At 40.1% G+C, this 20,312-nt stretch overlaps 1 protein-coding gene across 3 annotated transcripts in view; it reads right to left on the reverse strand.

Annotated features, from left to right (window-relative positions):
- The window catches only part of LOC132826927 (1-phosphatidylinositol 4,5-bisphosphate phosphodiesterase zeta-1-like), a 146,114-nt gene that overhangs the window by 49,720 nt on the left and 76,082 nt on the right, over nucleotides 1–20,312 (reverse strand). For all 3 annotated transcript variants that reach the window (XM_060843229.1, XM_060843228.1, XM_060843227.1), the window contains 2 exons: nucleotides 5,425–5,569; nucleotides 3,453–3,605 (listed from right to left, as the gene is read on the reverse strand). In XM_060843229.1, coding sequence (XP_060699212.1) covers nucleotides 3,453–3,605; nucleotides 5,425–5,569 — 298 coding nt within the window. The remainder of the gene's footprint in view (nucleotides 1–3,452; nucleotides 3,606–5,424; nucleotides 5,570–20,312) is intronic.

The following is a 20,312-nucleotide window of genomic DNA, read 5'->3' on the forward strand; positions in this document are numbered from 1 at the left end:
ACCTAACCCTTCTCCTGCTCCACACATGGCTTCGCTTCCCCCATTGCTAGGGAATGCTCCCCACTTTCCCCACCTCTGGGCACACTCCACCGTTACGGTGCTGAAGGACAGTACATCTGAACCTTCCGCCTCTCCCCTCACCCCTTCTCCACTCTGCACTCGAGTCTCCCTCCTGTACTGCTGGAGGCATTCACCCCCTTCTCTCTGCTGGACCCTGACACCAATCCTCTGTACCCCGCCATACCTGGTGAATCCTAGTTAGCCAACCTACCTTAAATATTGTATCAGTTACCTGGGCTGCTTGACACTCTACTCATTATCCAGTTGGCATCCAACCCAACTAATGCCTTATGAACCTGGCACCCTGCCCACCCAATAGACTACTTATATGGCATCCTTCCCTACCTATCTGGCACCCCACCCACACCCCTCCCAGCATCCTACCATCATACTTACCTTATGTAAGTACCATTTCACAGCAGCCATCAAAGTGGCTGTCAGAACCTTGTAACATCAAAATACCGAAGCTAACTGCTGTGAAAACTGGGTACGGTTTGCTTTCCCCAAATCGTTCTGCATTTCATAAACACTGTCAGAATCTAAGTGTGACTCTGCATTTCTGAAGGAGCCCTGAAAAAAGAGGGGTGGAGTGGCAATCTCATGTGAAATTGCCAGTGCCCAGAAAATGTGTCCCACTCTGTCAGAAACTCTTTAACGGTGCTTCCCTACAACTATGATAGGGTGGCACAGTGACTAGCACTGCTGCCTCACAGTGCCAGAGACTTGGGTTCAATTCCAGCTTTAGAAACTGTCTGCATAGAGTTTGCATGTTCTCCCTAGTCTACCTGGGTTTTTCCAAGCGCTTCAGTTTCCTCCCACAGTCCATAAGTGCACAAGTTAGGTGGATTGGCCATGCTAAATTATCCACAGAGTGCAGGTTAATGCATTAGTCATGGGAAATGCAGGGAGAAAGGGCAGGGGGATGGGGATGGGGATAGGAATGGGTCTGAGTGGGATGCTCTACAGAGAGTTGGTGTGAACTTGTTGAGCCAAATGGCCTGCTCCCACATTGTGGGGATTTTATTCTAACATCTACTTGAGAAGATCCAAGTGTATAATGTCGCAGTCCAATACAAACCTGGTTCTGAGCTGACTATTAGACAAGGTCAAAAATCACACAACACCAGGTTTTGGTGCAATGGGTTTATTTTAAAAACTAGCTGTCAGAGCACTGATCAAGGAGTACATTCAAATAAACCCCCTGGGATTATAACCTGGTGCCATGTGATTTTTGATCGTCTTACCCCAGAACTTCCACAAAACCCACCCATCATATATTCTTATCACCTAACCTCAGTTACGTGGTGCACAACTGAAAAAAATGGGAGGACATGCTACAAGATCATGCTCAACAAGCAAAAGGACAGTTATCCTATTTTGAAACAAGACAAAGTGTCAAAGTTCAAGACTTTATGAATTGATGTGATTGTGGAAAGATACTGTGACATTCTGTACCAGCCCAGACAGTGGTCATTTCTGATGAAGGGCTTATGCTCGAAACGCTGACTCTCCTGCTCTTCAGATGCCGCCTGTGTTTTTCCAGCACCACATTTGTTGACTTCGAGCAATGGTCAAATCTTACAATGAACCATCAATGCATCCAAATTGTACATCTCAACTATTCAACATGCAAGATGATGACTCTGACACTGAAACCATCATATCAGACAATAATCAGACACTCATGATATACTTCATTATGATAACTTTAGATGGAATAGATCCAATCCAATTTTCTGTCCACCAACACATTATTTTATTGCATTAATACACTGATGTGAATCCTTGTATTTTTATCAGAACAGGTTTCCCATTTTTCAAAATGGAAAAGATGGATGTTGTATTCTTCAGATCTCAAAAAGGCTCCATCACAATATGACATCACAATAAGTGAGGGCTTAGTATAAGAGGTATCTTACTCTGTTAGGTAGCAATTGAGCAAGCAGTCGGTAAATTTGCTAGTCTCTCAGTTACTATGTATTTAAGGAAGCATATAATGCAGACTGGATAGGCAAGTCTAAGGTATCATATTAGTGGATTAGTTCTTAATAAACATCTGGTTATCTGACGCAGTAGGAACCCAAATCTATGATGTGTGTGCTAACAAACAGAAAATCACAAGCACGTCATTTTTGACCTCAAATAATTTTCCCAAGTCTCTCTCCTATTTCTGGTTTTGAAACTGTAACATGGTATGTTCATTTCAATATGTTTCTGATTCACCCTCCCCAATGTACTGGATTGATAATACCCAAGTATTCCCTTCTCTAATCTTCCCAGCTAAAACATTTCCATTAAATTTTAATTTAAATATTCTTACCAAAGGAATAGAAGACAGTGAAAACTAGTCCCAAATTAACAGCAGAGACTTACTGTCCCTTTTTGAGCAAGGTTTTTCTCCATTTATTTCACATTAGGATAATTAGTGGTTTAGATAATTATAACTCTCCTGTACTGTGATGTTCTCTTTCTCTGTTCAAATAACTCCATATCATCCTGTAGTTTCAACCTTCCACCTGCCTCTATAGTCGACAGCAATTTCTAGTTATTAATTTTCTTAGTGTTCCTATCTGATTTTTTATATCAAAAACACAGATTTCTTTCCAACTGTTTCTAGTGACAATAACTTGGAACCAACATCATATCATCCTCAGCCTCTTCTCTCCATTTCAAATGTTATACACCATAAATTTGGCATTTGTCCCTTAAGTTATATTCAGACTCCCAAATGGCAATTATATCCACACTTACGTAACAGGACATTGTATGCTACATTTAGATTTGTGCAAAATTACTTTAGGTAAAAAATGAGGTCTCCAGATCCTGTTCCTTGGATGCTGCCTAACCTGCTGTGCTTTAACCAGCAACACATTTTCAGCAAAATTACTTTAATCAATATTTCACACAAATCTCACGTATTCACAGATCTAATTGCTATATTAGTCCCTTTCATGTTTCTACCTCCAGTTGCAAATTTATCTTCAAATAAATCAATATTGTACCCTCTTACCAAGTTTTCTTTTTTTTACAAGAAGTAGTGCATCGTTGCAAAATTAGTTGAAAGCTTCCCGGAAAGCCATGTCAAACCTAACTGTACTCCATTGTCTCTTCTACACTCTATGTCATCTGGCAAAAACCTGGTGTTCTGCTTAAACCCGACTTCATTGCTAATTGTTCTCCAAAAAATATTCAGTTCCCTCCTATGTACAGCAGAAAATGATTGTGTTCATCCTGATAATAAGATAATATAATAGACACAATATAATGGTAAATCACTGGTGCACGTCTCTATTTTTACATGAATCATACACATATGTGACAAATATAATCTTATTCATCCTATTCAATATTTTAATCAACCTGGGTATAAATTGGTTCAGGTAGCTTCTTACCTCAGGAGAAGTCAATCGAGTTGGGTCATCACCAACATGGTTCATGCTGATCAACTTGTCTTCAAGGATATTGACCAAATAATTGGCTATTACACGCTGTTGAACTGGGTTGCAATTCATTTCGAGCAAAAGGATCAGTGGGTACTCAGATGTCTGTAACAAGAAAAAAACCACAGCATGAACTTAGACATAGAATTAATTCAAGTTGATGATACATTCTGCACAAGGATACATTTCCTGTCAGCACTTCAGAAAAGCCCTTTGTCATTTAGATGCAACAGCAGTTGTTTATTTTAAGACTTTCAAAAAAAAATTTATAAATTAACATCCCACAATAACAATACATTTACATACTTCACCATTTTAACAGAAGAGGGGACTGATAAACCAGACATTATAGGTCATTATCTTGACTCTATTGTGAGAACTTTTCTTCAATTCACAACAAAAATAAAACAGTGAGGTGCAAAGCAATTGGAGAGTTAATATAGATTTGTAAACAGCAGGAAGCACGTGGAGTAATTGAATTGGACTTTTTGAAGAAATCATCAGGTCTACAAATATATTGAGTACAATAGATGGTGCAAAATTGATTTGCAGAAGACTGCAGCAGTTCAAACCATTCACTCTCATCTTCTCAAGGGCAGCTGGCAATGCAACTCAGCAACAATGTCTATATTCCCAGAAGATTTTTTTTGATTATCAATGACAAATATTTGGTGTGTTTTAATTTATAGCTGTCCTCTTTTTAAACTCAATTATTGGACTTAAGTAGGATTTTTATCTGAATAGTTTCAGTTCTGAGCACTGTATCAAGTTTATTTGATGGAGATATTGAACAGTTCTTTCAAAACTAGCTTTAAGTAACTTTAAAAGGGAGGAATTGAAGCAGACGTCCAGCTTTGAAAAACCATCAAGAGGGTAATACCTCATTCACTCAAATGCATGACCGTCAATTATTTTGAATTTCAGTCTTAAAAAATCCCAACAAGTCATACCGATCTGGATGTTCCCATCAGTACCGAAAATTGAAGTAAACAATTGTAGTGATGTTAAATAATTCAGTATCAAGTAGCAATTATCAAACAGGGTTATGCTCTTCATATTCCCACATACATTATAAAACCTAGACTAGGAAAAGAGGCAAAGCCAAGACACACTTGGAGATGTCAAGTGTTGCTGAAAGGCAATGGCCTAGTGTTATTATCAATAGATTTATTAATCCAGAGACCCAGATTATATTCCAGGAATGCAGGCTTCAATCCTATCATAGTAGATCGTGGAATTAGATTTAAAAAAAGAGTCTAGAATTAAAAGTCTAATGATGACCATGAAACCACTGTCAACTGTCATAAAAACCCATCTGATTCACTAATGTCCTTTTGATCAGGAAACTGCCATCCTTACCTAGTCTGGCCTGCATACAACTCCAGACCCACAGCAATGTGCTTGGCACTTAATTGCCTCTGGGTAATTAGAGGTGGACAATAAGTGCTTAGCCAGGACCACTTGGACAGAAAAAAAACACACACACAAACATTGATCAAGGATTAAAAGTGGTCAAGTGCAAAAAAAAACTGTCTCCTCCCTAATCTAAGAGCAATAGGGCCAGCTAAAGCTCCATGACATCTGACCTAGCTAAGAGTTAACTCAGAACAGAAAAGTGATCAAATCTGGATTAGATCTTTGATCTCTCAAAATGAACCACATGCTAAAGAACCAAAGTTGCCTGGAAGGCTCAACAGCATTGTTGATAACATTTTTGATTATTTTTCTGGCCTAGAAATAAGATTGCTGCCCTTCATATCTGGGTCACTCTATTCCTGTACTAAATATAAATGCTTGCTGTACTGAACCAGAATTCCCTAAATTCAGCAATGAGTTGCACTACATTTATTGCTGTTTCCTATTTACAATAACATTAGAATCCCCAACTGAACATTAAAAATTATAAAACCGAAAAGGTGCTCACCTCAAATGCATGAATGTTAATAACTTCAAGCACCTCCTTTACCAGAATGTTGGAAGTCAAGGCGAAGCTATGATATAGTCTTGGCTCATTATCAGGTCCATCCCAGCAAACCAGTTCCAAACAGCGGCAGCCTTTTTTCAAAGCACTTACAAACCAAAGGAAGAAAATAATGTTATAACAGATTTGACTGAATTGTCATTTTGTTACTTTAAATCCAATTTCACCCTGAGCCCATTTCTTAGACAACACATGATCCAACAATCAATACAAAAACATTCTTTACTTAAATAAAACAAAAAATTATAGCGCTGTTCTCAGTACTCAAGAATGGTCACAAGACTCAAAATGTTAACTCTGTTCTCTCTTCGCAGATTCTGCTGGATTCCTCCAGAGATTTATGTTTTTGTGAGTTATATAATACCTAATACTGATGAGCGAGAGCATGCATACACAAAATGTATATTAAATAAAGTTAAAGTATGTAAATAAGTGCCACAGAATGTTTTATTACATTGAAGGCAGTGGAGGAAAGCAAGTTGCTCGGACTGGTTTTCTTGAGCTCGCTTTCCAATTTAAAAAACATACAGCACAAACACACGGAATTAACTTCACATGGGATTTGATTCAAACAAGGAACAGAAGAAATCTTCTATTATGTTGGGAATCAAGAGAAAGATGCTGTTGGAGTCACACAGTCATACAGCAGGAACAGACCCTTTAGTCCAACCAGTCCATGCCAAACATAATCCCAAACTAAACTGGTCCCAATTGCGTGCTCCTGGCCCTTTCCTAGTCACGTTCTTATCCAAATATCTTTTAAACGTTGCAATTGTACCCACATCCACTACTTTCTCAGGAAGTTCATTCTATATGCAAACCACCCTCTGTGTCAAAAGATTGCCCCCATTCCAATTTTGGTTTCATGGTTTGCCGTGCATGTTCCATGAACACCATTTCCACCCTTCAACCTGCGCCAAGCTTAGTACAGTACTGGTTACAATCATGAAACTGCAGTTGCCTCCACTACAAAGGGTCCAAATTGCACATGTCATCCTCATGAGGCATGTCAAATCTTTAACAACTCTGAATAACCTGCAATCACACAGGTGTCCCCTCTATGCACCAAAAGCCACTTAAATGGTCCTGCCATATGAAACAGGAGTAGGCCATTTGGTCAGTCAAGCTAGCCCTGTCATTCATCAAAACCATGGTTGATCTCTCCCAGGCCTCTGCGCCTTTTTCAGTGCCAACTTGGCATAGCCATTAACTTCCTGATATTGCAATAACCTATCTACCTCCTCTTAAAATATATTCAGTGATCTAGCCTCCACAACTCTGAGTTGAAAATTCCAAACATTCACTACCATCTGTAAGGGCATTCCTTTGTTTTGCAACTATCTTCCCTGGTTTGAGATGTCCCAAGTGGAAACATTTTGTCAGTCAAGATCCCTCAGAATCTTATATGTTTAAATAAAGTCAACCCTCATTCTTCTAAACACAAATGAATAATATTTAGCTGTCTTTGATAAGTCAACCCTTTCATCCCTGGAATCAGCCTAGTAAATGTCTTCTGAATTGCCTCCAATGCTGATACTGTATATCCTTTCTTAAATGCAGGGGCTAAACTTGGACATTGTACCCCAGGTGAGGCCTCATCAACACCCTGTACAGTTGTATCAAGGCTTCACTGATTTTAAACAAACCCCAAGCAATAAAGGCTTAAATGTTATTCACATCCTTAATTACTTGCTGTTTCGGAATGTTCACTTGCATTTCCTGCACAATAATATCCAGATCCCCTCATGCTGCACTTTTTTTGGAGACTCTCTTCATTTGCATAATAGACTGCCTTTTGATTTTTCCTACCAAAGTGCATGACATCATAATTCCTACAAACTCCATTTACCAAGCCACTCACTCAACCTATCTATACCCCCCTTTGCAAATTTATTACATCCTCATCACAACATACTCTCCCATCTACTTTTGTATTTTCAGCAACTTCGCATACATTGCACCCTACTCTCTCACAAAGCATTCAAAGAGTCAGTAATACAACACAAACAGACCCTTGGGTCCAACTCATCTGCATGGACCAGATATCCTAAACTGATCTAGTTCAATTTGTCAGCAGTTGGCCCACATTTAAACCCTTCCTATTCCTATACCCACCCAGATACCTTTTAAATCTTGTAAGTGTACCAGCCTCTGCCAATTCCTCTGGGAGCTCATACCATACACACACCACCCTCTGACAGCAAAAGTTGTCCCTTGGATCCCTTTCAAATTTTCCCCCTCTCACCTTAAACCTATGCCTCCAGTTTTTGACTCCCCTACCCTGTATAGGCTGTTCCTTGTATGCATGCCCCTTATGATTTTGTAAATCTCTATAAAGTCACCCCTCAGCCACCAACACTCCAGGGAAAAAAGTCCAAGCTTATTCAGCTTCTCTCTATAGCTCAAACCCTCCATCCTGACAACATCCTTCTTAACCCTTTCAAGTTTAACATCTTTCCTATCGTAAGGAGACCCAAACTAAAACCAATTTTCTAAAAGTGGCTGACTCAATGTCCTATACAGCCGCAACTTGATATCCTAACTCTGATACTCATTGCACTGACCAATGAAGGCAAGCATGCCAAATGCCTTCTTCACCACCCTGTCTGAATTAGATCCTTTGGCATTTCATTAATTATATCTTCACACCCTTAAAAAAGACCCATAATCCTGATTGCGTTCTGTGCATGAATTAATCCTTAAACCATGCTAATACATCACCTTCTGTATTGAAAGCTCCTGTCTTGTGCAACAGCCTCTTATATTGAATTTTATTGAAAGCCTTCTAGAAATCCATGTATGGCACTCATATCAATTCCCCTTTATCAACTCGTTATATCCTCAAAGAAATCTAGCAAATTTGACAAACATGATTTTGTTTTCATATATCCATGTTGATTCTATTTAACTGTGTTGTTTTTGTGAAGTGTCCTGCTAAGACCTTTGGAATAGGTGCAGAAATTAGGCCATTCAACCCATCAAGTCGGCTCTGCCATTCAACCATAGCTGATAAGTTTCTAAACCCCATTCTCCTGCTCTCTCCCCATTACCTTTGATACTCAGGAATCTATCTCAGTCTTAAATATACTCAATGAACTGGCCTCCACAGCCTTCTATGGCAATGAATTCCATAGATTCCCCACTCTCTGGGTGAAGAAATTTCTCCTTATCTCTGTTCTAAAAGGTCTTCCCTTTACTATGAATCTATGACCTCGGATCCTAGTCTCACCTACCAATGGAAACATCTTCCCAACATTTACTCTATCTAGGCCATTCAGTATTCTGTGTGTTTCAATTAAATCCCACGTCATCCTTCTAAATTCCATCAAGTATAGACTCAGATTCCTCAAACATCCCCATATGTTAAGCTTTTCATTCCTGGGACCTGCCATTTCTTCCTAGAAGATGGACTCCAGCGTGTTTGCAATGATAGATGTCATGACCTTACTCATTCATTCTTATTGCCGATTAGATACCTTATTTACAAAACTATTCATTAAACATTTTTGCTTGTCACTCACCAAAATGTGCAGTTTCAAGAAGTTTCCATCCCTCATATTACATAAAGAGTCATATATTGATTAGTAAGGTAATTTAATAGATTTCTGCTGCTCTGATGTCTCCAGAAGTATTGTGTAGTGCTTTTGGAGATGTTGCAATGAGTTCCTGTATTTTACAATATCATGGCCTCAAAAGAAGTCATCAAATTTTAAATTTTGAACTCAGTTATGAGCAGAAAGAATTATGCCATATGTTTTCATGTTTCAAAAAAGATTGCATTATCCAAGAATTAAATGAAGTAAGCACTACTAACTGAACATCATATTTCATAAATTCTTATTCTTTAAGCCAGAAAATTTTAGCAGGTCAATCTCTATTTTTATTCCCAGAGAAGCACTTTATTATACTTTCCAGGATCAGGGGAGTTCTTTACTTCTTCTTGGACCAATCTAAGGTATGCCACAGTTCCCAGGAATTCATTTCAATTTTCCTCAGCGCTCTTATGATTCTCAGAGTATGAGATTCTTTGAGGTCCTCCACTAACATGGGCCTCCTCAGCGCCTTCTTCTTTACCAGTTTATAGTTCCTAGCAGCTTTTTAATCTCCGTTTTCCAACATATGAACAAAGGAGCAGGAATAGGTCATTCTGCACCTTGAGCTCAATCCACCATTCAATAGAATCATGGTTAATCTGATTCGAAACTCAAATCTTCACTTCTGCCTGTCCTAATGATGTTCCACCCATCCCCCCACCTTTGCTTAATAAGAATCCATCTATCTCAAGGATACTGCTTCCACCCCTTTTCAGGAAGAGTTCCAAAGGCTCACAAACTTCAGAGGAAAGAAAAGTCACCAGATCTTGGCTTTAAATGGACAACTCTTTTAAACAGTAACCCCTGGTTCTAGCTTCTCTAATAGTTTGAAACATCTTCTCCACATTCACCTTGTCAAGACCCCTTAGGATCTTTTATGTTTCAATAAAGTCACCAATTACTTTTCTAATTTCCAAGTTTAGCCTGTGAAATCTGTCCTCATAAAATATTTCACTCATTTCAGATATTAATCTGGTAAACTTCTCTGAATTTCTTCAAACAGTTACATTCTTTTGATAAATAAAGTAATCAATACTGAGCATATTATTCCAAGCTGCATTGTCACCAGTGCCCTGTTAACTGAAGCATAAACTCTCAATATTTGTATTCAACTCTCATGATAAATGATACCATTCTATTATCAAGTAATTACTTGCTGTTTTCAGCCTGCTCCGACTCTAGATGTAAATGCATGTTTTCTTTAAAACAACAAAAAAAATCACAAATCCAAAACAAAAAGTATTTGTTTTTGCAATCTCTTCCAGTGGGAATGTGGCACACCAGAGATGGCCCCAATAAAGATTTCAATGAATAACTACAATCTTCAAACCTATCCTTTATCAGGTGTCTGAATAAGACATTTGAAGAACTCTCTTTTTTGTACCAGGTACATTCCAACTCTTCTTTGTTCTGGAAATTGCACCAATAATTTAAACCCCTTAGGCAGATTCATCTCATGAAACTCAGAAAGCAATCATCCATTGCTAAACTATTTCCCATTTCCATCTCTGTTAAATAAATACAAGCCTATCCTTTAAATGGCAAACAATTCAGAAGTCATTTAATAACTTCACGGACTCTATTTTTTAACATTTGTTTTACAATTTAGCACTTCAATACCCAAGTTAAATCGTTTTATTCCTTAACTCATAAAATGTGACTTTTTTTCTTGGAACTACAGGAAGGGCTGCTGACTCCATTTATTGGGCGGGGAGGGAATAAAGATGCTCTTCGGAGGGTTGGTGTGGACTCAATGGGCCAAATGGCCCATTTCCACACTGTAAGAATTCTATGATTCTATACAGCACAAATGTGTGTATAATGGTGGCATCTTTGGACTGTGTGTGTGACTGAATGGGAGACGTGACTCCTGAGTGTAATGGACTGCTACGGCTATGGTGTATTGAGCAGCATTGTGACACCGTTGGTGGTACAGTGGGTGGAATGTGTCATATATTGAATGGCCTTGACCACCTCTGAGGGGTTTTAGCAACTCAGGAAACCAAACGGTTTAACAATATTTTAACATGATTTATTGTTAAATACTAAAATAGATCTTCTACTCATGGCATACAAAGGCTAATCCCAGCCTGGGACAGACAATTCTGCTGACATGTCCTTGGGTCGGCATTATTTTTATATCCATATGTTTTATCCCTATCATCAGAAGTTTGTTTTTATCTTCCCCCTTCAGCTTTTTAATTATTTTTTCCTCATCAACCATCTTTAGCGATGTTACGACACACTTCTGTACTGGTGGGATCTGAACCCAGGCCTCTTAGTTCAGAGACAGGGACACTACTACTTGTGCCACAAGAGCTCTGGATCTATTTAGAGCCATGCTGGCCAGGCCCAGAAGCAGACCCACAAGGAGGTCCTCCAATCTGCCCACACCAAATGCCCTGGTTGCGTAAAGATCAGGAAAGTGAGGCTGAAGTGTCATCAAAAACACAAAAAATAAACTAAAAGGAAATGCAATCACCCACAGCCGATATGAACTTGGTCCAACTGGGTCTAATTTATATTTTTTTCTCTCTACACAGAAGTGTTGTCACACACAACTGAGTGACCTTCCCACCTTCAAATTCACTGTAACTGTTTTGTTTTTGTAAACTACTAACCACCACCAGTAATTACCCATTCAGCGAATTAAGCATTTATATGCAAAGCCTTTTAAGGGCTTTATGAGGATGTGTCTGACTCCATTTGTCTTCATAAAGTTCTGAAACTCTTCTGTTGTCTTTGCCCTGTATCATGTGGACTAAAGAATTGGTGGAGTTTTCCTATATTCCTGTAAGAGTTAGTAGAGTCCATTTTGTGCATGTCGATCTATTTTGAATGGGTGTTGATGAGGATTAAGAATATAGAGCCCATAAATAGTTCTGTGAAATCTGCATTTACTCGCACCCAGGGACTCCCCAGCTACTCCCATGGGTGCAATGAGGCTGCTGGTGGGGCGTTTTGGTTTTCCTGACATTTTTTGCACCACTAGACCAGGTTTTCAATACCCTTATCAATGACAGGTCACCAAACATAGCTCCTTGTGAGCATTTTCATTTTAGAAATTCCTGGATGGCCTCTGTGCCATTTTTGATATATTGGTCACTAGCCTGGACAGGGGATAACCCGTGATCTCCACAAGATGATGCCAGTTTCTATGCTGAACTCCTGATATTTTGAGGTAGAGGGTTTCAGCTCTTCATAGGGTGTCTTTGTGTTCCGACATTTAGGATGATCTGATGCAGCTTTGTACGGTTATTTTAGGGCCTAAGCCTGGATTTGCTTGGAAGATACTGACAGTGTGTCCAAGAAGTTCAAAATCCTGAGGACTTCATCCACCTTTGGAGGTGAAGTTAGACTGGTAGATAGCAGCAGACAGCTCAAGGTATCTACATAGACAATATGTTTCCCTGGACAATGTTCCAAGGTATATTCATAGGCACCTCATAGCAGTGCCTAGTACTGGATCTGAGCTGATACAGTGGAAGGAATCATCTGTCTTCCTCGAATAGGCCAGTCGCTATGGTGAAATGTCGATCAGACATACTGGCAGAACTTTACCATACCATAGCCAAACCTTCTTTATCGATCTAGGCAAACTTCTTTACTGCCTCCACCAGGATGCGTGATGCATACATGATTGGACATTCTTATCCTAAATATTTGTTTTTATTCATTCATGGAATGAGGGCATCACTGGCTAAAGCAGCATTTATTGCTCATAACTGATTGCACAGAGGGCAGTTAAGAGTCAACCATGTTGCGGTGGGTCTGGAGTCACAGGTAAGGATGGCAGTTTCCTTCCCTAAAGTTAACCAAATGAGTTTTTCCAACAATCGACATGGATTCATCATCATCATTAGACTCTTAATTTCAGATTTTTATTGATTTCAACTTCCACCATCTGCCATGGCGGAATATGAACCAGAGTCTGTGGAACATTACAAGTATCTCTGGATTAACAGTCCAGTGATAATACTATTTAGGTCATTGCCTTCCCAATAATATGTAATAATACCGCCCCATCCCAAAGCAGAGGCATTGCAGGGTACAATGAGTGGTCTCAGTGGGTTGTAATGAGCTAATAGAGTTGCTGACAGTAGTTGTTGTTTGAAAAGGCTTTCTCTTGCACTAGGCACAACCATTTCTGGTTTTTTTCAGCAGGGTACGGAGGGGTAACAGCGGGTCACCAAGTTGGGCATGAATCTCTCAGCAAAGCGAAACAAACAGTAAAATTCACAACTGATCTTGGAGGAACCTGTTTGGGAGAGATCATAAAACCCATTCTTTTCACTATTGCAGACTTTATAGCAAGGTCTCAAGGCCACACTTCCACTATTCACTTATCTGTCTCTGTGCTTTCACGATTATATGTTTTATTGATATATGTCTCTTGATTAAACTTTAAAATAAGCCACAGGTATTAAGTAAGCTTTCAGCAGTGTTTTGTAGAAGAATACAATGGTGCTATTTTCTGGGTCTGAGATTGGAAGAAGGAAAAATGGCCCTTGACCCCTTCCCCGGCGACCTTTTTTTGGAGAAAATGTTTCATTTTCAGACGAATTTTTGTATTGCTTTATTTTATAGTATTTTTAATGCTTGCACTCTCATCTGATGTATCCAAGCTTCTAATAGAAGGCTCATATTAATTGTCATCTTCTGAGCTCGACATCTGGGCGTAATTTGTAAAAAAAAATCAGAAAAAAACCAAATGACAGTGTGTGCCCAAAAGCGGTGCATTGGCGCTTCTTGCAATGCCTGAGGCAGAACAGACACAGCTACCAGACGTATGAGTCACCGAGTATACTCGTTTCTAGCTGAGAAGGGCCCAGAAATGCCGAGAATTGACGTATAAACTTGTCTGTGGCTGTTTTTGAAATTATATGTTTTGGACGAGTTTACTCGTCGCACTCTGAAAAAGACACATTGGGTGAGGACAAGTTGACTCGTCTTTCCTGGGTAGGGGTTAATAATAGAGTGATATGCTCTTCTTGTCAGATGTGGGAGTTGAAGGAGAGTTTATGTGTTACTGAGGATTATATCTGCAATAAATGCTTTTGGTTATGAATCCTATCACATCGAATGGAAAGGTTAGAGTGACAGAGGCAGTAAGGAATTTACAAGAGTAAGGTGGTGCGATGGATGGCAGTTATAGGAAGGGAGAAAAGTTGCAGATACAGTCACATAGATGGGTTAACTCTAGGAAAGGTAAGAGAGGTAGGCAGGTAGTGCAGGGATCTTCTGTGGCTAGCCCCATTTCAAACAAGTATGCTGTTTTGGAAAATGGAGGGGGTGATGGATTCTCAGGGGAATGTAGCATAAACAGCCAAGTTTCTGGCATTGAGACTGGCTCGAATGCAATGAGGGTTAAGTCAGGTTCCAAGAGATCGATTGTGTTCAGGGATTCCCTAGTCCAAGGTACAGACAGACGTTTCCGTGGCCAGCAGCGAAAAATCAGAATGGTGGGTTGTTTCCCCGGTGCCAGGATCAAGGATGTCTCAGAGAGGGTGCAGAATGTTCCCAAGGGGGAGAGGGGCCAGCAGAAGGTCATTGTACACACTGGAACCAATGACAAAGGAAGGGAAAAGGTTGAGATTCTGAAGGGAGAATACAAACAGTAAGGTAGGAATTTAAAAAGGAGGTCCTCAAGACTAGTAATACATGGAATACTCCCTGTGCTATGAGCTAGTGAGGGTAGGAATAGGAGGATAGAGCAGATGAATGCATGGCTGAGGACTGGTGTATGGGAGAAGGATTCACATTTTTGCATCATTGGAATCTCTTCTGGGGTAGAAGTGACCTGTACAAAAAGGATGGATTATAGCTAAATTGGAAGGGGACTAATATACTGGCAGGGAAATTTCCTAGAGTGGCTCGGGCAGATTTCAACTAGTCAAGCAGAGGGATAGGACCCAGGGAGATAGTGAGGAAAGAGATCAATCTGAGACTGGTATAGTTGAGAAAAGAAGTGAGTCAAACAGCCAGGACAGGCAGGGACAAAGCGAAGAACAAAGTAGGGCTGATAAAGTAAACTGCATTTATTTCAATGCAAGAGGCCTAACAGGGAAGGCAGAAGAACTCAGGGCGTGGTTAGGAACATGGGAGTAGGATATCAAAGCAATTACAGAAACATGGCTCAGGGATGGACAGGACTGGCAGCTTAATGTTCCAGGATACAAATGTTACAGGATGGTCAGAAAGGGAGGCAAGAGAGGAGGGGGAGTGGCGATTTTGATTAGGGATAGCATTACAGCTGTATGAGCGAGGATATTCCCAGAAATACATCCAGGGAAGTTATTCGGGCGGAACTGAGAAATAAGAAATGGATGATCACCTTATTTGGATTGTATTATGAACCCCTAATAGTCAGAGGGAAATTGAGAAACAAATTTGTGAGGCCAACTCAGTTATCTGAAAGAAATTTAGGGTGGTTATGGTAGGGGATTTCAACTTTCCAAGCATAGACTGGGACTGCCATAGTGTTAAAGGTTTAGATTGAGAGGAATTTGTTAAGTGAGCACGGTGGCTCAGTGGTTAGCACTGCTGCCTCACAGCGCTAGGGACCCAGGTTCAATTCCCACCTTGGGCAACTATCTAAATGGAGTTTGCACATTCTCCCCGTGTCTGTGTGGGTTTCCTCCCACTGTCCAAAGACGTGCAGGTCAGGTGAATTGGCCATGCTAAATTGCCCGTAGTACTAGGTGCATTACTTAGCGGTAAATGTAAGGGACTGGGAGGGTTGCTTTTCAGTGGGTTGGTGTGGACTTGTTGGGCTGAAAGGCCTGTTTCCACACTGTTGGTAATTTAAATCATGTACCTACTAGAGAAGGTGCAAAATGACCTACTCATGGCAAATAAGGCAGGGCAGTTGACTGAGGTGTCAGTGGGGGACCACTTTGGGGCCAGCAACCATAGTTCTATTAGTTTTAAAATTGTGATGGTGAAAAACAGACCAGACCTAAAAGTTGAAGTTCTAAATTGGAGAAAGGCCAATTTTGATCGTGTTAGGCAAGAACTTTCAGAAGTTGACTGGAGGCAGATGTTCACAAGTAAAGGGATGGCTGGAAAATGGGAAGCCTTCAGAAATGAGATAACGAGAGTTCGGAAAAAGTATGTTTCCTGTTAGGGAGAAAGGAAAAGCTGGTAGGTATAGGGAATGCTGGATGAGTAAAGAAATTGAGGGTTTGGTTAAGAAAATGAAGGAAGCATATGTCAGGTATAGACAGAATAGATCAAGTGAATCCTTAGAAGATTATAAAGGCAGTAGGAGTAGATTTAAGAGAAATCAGGAGGGCAAAAAAGGGGATTATGAGATAACTTTGGCAAACAGAGTTAAGGAGAATTCAAAGGATTTTTACAAATATATTAAGGACAAAAGGGTAACTAGAGAGAGAATAGAACCCCTCAAAGCTCAGCAAGGCAGCCTTTGTGTGGAGCCAAAGAAAATGGGCATTTAAATGGGCATTGGATAGGCATATGGAGGAAAGTGGGCTAGTGTAGGTTAGGTGGGCTTGGATCGGCGCAACATTGAGGGCCGAAGGGCCTGTCCTGCACTGTATTTTTCTATGTTCTATAAATGAGTATTTTGTATCAGTTTTTATTGTGGAAAAGGATGTGGAAGATATAGACTGTAGGGCAATTGATGGTGACATCTTGAAAAATGTGCATATTACAGAGGTGGTGGTACTGGATGTCTTGAAACGCTTAATTGTGGACAAACCTCCAGAACCTGATCAGATATACCCTAGAACTCTGTGGGAAGCTAGGAAAGTGATTACTGGGCCTCTTGCTGAAATATTTATATTACTGATAGTCACAGGTGATGTGCTAGAAGTCTGAAGATTGGCTAACGTGTTACTAATATTTAAGAAGGGTGGTAAGGACAAGCCAGGGAATTTTAGACCAGTGAGCCTGACATCAGTGGTGGGCAAGGTTTTGGAGGGAATCCTGAGGGATAGGATGTCCATGTATTTGGAAAGGCAAGGACTGATTAGGGATAGTCAACAATGCTTTGTGCATGGGGAATCATGTCTCTCAAACTTGATTGAGTCTTCTGAAAAAGTAACAAAGAGGATTGATGAGGGCACAGTGGTAGACATGATCTTTCTGTATTTCAGTAAGGTGTTCGACAAGGTTCCCCATGGGAGACTGGTTAGCAAGATTAGGTCTCATGAAATTCAGAGAGAATTAGCCATATGGACACAGAACTGGCTCAAAGGTAGAAGACAGAGGGTGGTGGTGGAGAGTTGTTTTCAGATTAGAGGCCTGTGACCAGTGGAGTGCCACAAGGATTGGTACTGGATCCACTACTTTTCATCATTTATATAAATAATTTGGATATGAGCATTAGAGGTATAGTTAGTAAGTTTGCAGATGACACCAAAATTGGAGGTGTAGAGGACAACACAGAAGGTTATTTCAGATTACAACAGGTTCTTGATCAGATGAGCCAATGGGCTGAGGAGTGGCAGATAAATGCAGGGTGCTGCATTTTGGGAAAGCAAATCTTAGCAGTACTTATCCATTTAATGATAAGGTCCTAGGGATTGTTGCTGAACAAAGAGAGCTTGGAGTGCAGGTTCATAGCTCCTTGAAAGTGGAGTTGCAGGTAGATAGGATAGTTGAGGTATGCTTTCCTTTATTGGTCACAGTATCAAATACAGGAGTTGGGAGATCATGTTACAGCTGTACAGGACATTGGTTAGACCACTGTTGGAATATTGCATGTAATATTGGAAGGATGTTGTGAAACATGAAAGGGTTCAGAAAAGATTTACAAAGATGTTGCCAGGTTTGGAGGATTTGAGCTATTGGGAGAGGTTGAATAGGCAGGGGCTGTTTTCCCTGGAGCGTTAAGACTTGAGGGGTGACCTTATACAGGTTTATGAAATCATGAGGGGCATAAATAGGATAAATAGACAAAGTCTTTTCCCTGGGGTAAAAAGTGAGGTCTGCAGATGCTGGAGATCAGAGCTGAAAATGTGTTGCTGGTTGAAGCACAGCAGGTCAGACAGCATCCAAGGAACAGGAAATTCGACGTTTCGGGCCAGAGCCCTTCATCAGCTGCCTGATCTGCTGTGCTTTAACCAGCAACACATTTTCAGCTCTTTTCCCTGGGGCTCAGGAATCCAGACCAAGAGGGCACAGGTTTAGGGTGAAAGATATAAAAGAGACCTAAGGGGCAACTTTTTCACACAGAGGGTGGTGCGTGTGTGGAATGGGCTGCCTGAGGAAGTGGTGGAGGCTAGTACAATCGCAACATTTAAAAGGTATCTGAATGGGTATATGAATAGGAAGGGTTTGGAGGGATATGGGTCGGGTGGTGGCAAATGGGACTAGATTGGGTTGGGATATCTGGTCGGCATGGACAGGTTGGACCGAAGGGTCTGTTTCCATGCTGTACATCTCTATGACTCTATGTTTCTAATTTCTGAGACCTAGAAAAGACTTCAACTCTATTGTGTTCCTTGGAGTCAAAACTTCTTTTTTTAAAATGGACTTCACCTTATCTTCAACAGGGTGTCATCCATCCTTATTAACCCTGTGACAGACGTACATTACTTCATTTACTTAGAGCACCCATTATTCCCTTTTTTGCTGAGCACCAGCTGCAGAGAATCGCTGCAAAACCCACCTCCAAAAACTCTCCTAATGCTGTTTTGCATTAGCTCCTGGGATTAAAACATCATCCAGCTCGACTCCCAATCATTCCTTGGAGGAGGTTCTCTGTGAAGATATCACAGGGACTAGCAATACATTGGTGCACCAGGAAATCGTGTCCTGGGTTTCCATTCTCCTTCTTCACAGTTACAGCAATACATTACCTGTGATTTAGTGTAAGAGGGCCAGGCTGGGACTATCTGGTACTGAAAGTGCACACTGTCTGGCCTCCTGCTGAGCAGTCAGGCAGCCAATGATTAAAATCTATTTGTTTCAATGCTGCAATCCAGTAAATTAAACAGCAGCACTATGTTAGTGTAGCCCATCTCCACAGCAACACATGCAGGCTGATCTCGAATTGTCACCCCATGCCCAAAAAAACACCAATCTATTTCTAGTTTTATCGGTTACTTTTAGCCATGCCTACCCAAACTGATGGTAGAATTATTATGTTCATTACAGTGCTGTTAGTTCACTTCTCACACCCATCATTATCTCTTGCTTGAGTGGGAGCCAATCTAAATGAATCTGTCACCCATCCTATATTCAAAATATCCATACTAACAGGATGACAGGAATACTACATCACTGCTAATTAACATTGTTAGTTATTCTACAATATGTTTCATCAATTAGCATTAAGAAGACTGATAGAAAGAGAGGGCATTTGTGGCACAGTGGTAGTGTCACTACCTCTGAGCTAGGAAGCCCAGGTTCATGTCCCACTTGTTCCAGAACAGGTAAATTTAAAAGAGTTGCAGTTGATAAGGATATTCCAGCGAAACACAAAACAAAAAGAACATCAGATGAACGTGTCCATCTGTTAATTTACTGAATACTGTGTTGCTTTAAGAAGCAAAATGAAAGGAAAAATTTCAGTCGCAGCATCTTCAAGCATTCATACCTGATTTACATTGTGAGTTTAGCATTATCCTGTCTAAAAAGTACCACAACTCATGACAATCAAAATAACATCCTCCTCATGATAGTTTCCTAAAAAGTAAATTTTCCACAAAGAAAGTTTGCTCTAACATTCCATTCCAACTAAACTAAGTTAAACACTTTAAACTGAAACTTCAAAAAGTGAAGTACAAACCCATTTGTTTTTAGCAATGTCTGACATTACAGTGAACTTACATTTGCCTTCCAAGATGTCATTTTACCCATTCTTTCATTTTAGATGCCATTTTAGTTCAATTTCAATTATTTATGTAAAAATTTGACTCTGGCTCAAAAAATACCATAGTGTGAGCTCCATGTATGCTCAAAGGAAAAACTGGAAGAACAAAGTTTTGTGAAGGTTATAGCTCTGGCAGCTGAAACTTTCAGATTAATTAACCTACATGTTCCCCAAACAGATGAATACTTTTCGATAAGAAATGAAGTTCACTTTCAAATTTACAACAGACATAGGAAAGAATTTGCATTATTCCTATTCTTTCCTTATTCTGCTATGCAAAATAAGCTGTGAATTGGGACAAATTGGAGGGTTCTTTCAAAAAAAAAAATCATAGTCACGATGGGCCAAATGGAAGTGGTGCGTAGGTGGGTGAAGAATCACAGTTTCACTGAAAGATC

The sequence above is a fragment of the Hemiscyllium ocellatum genome, chromosome 23, assembly GCF_020745735.1.
Source record: "Hemiscyllium ocellatum isolate sHemOce1 chromosome 23, sHemOce1.pat.X.cur, whole genome shotgun sequence".
Lineage (NCBI taxonomy): Eukaryota > Metazoa > Chordata > Chondrichthyes > Orectolobiformes > Hemiscylliidae > Hemiscyllium > Hemiscyllium ocellatum.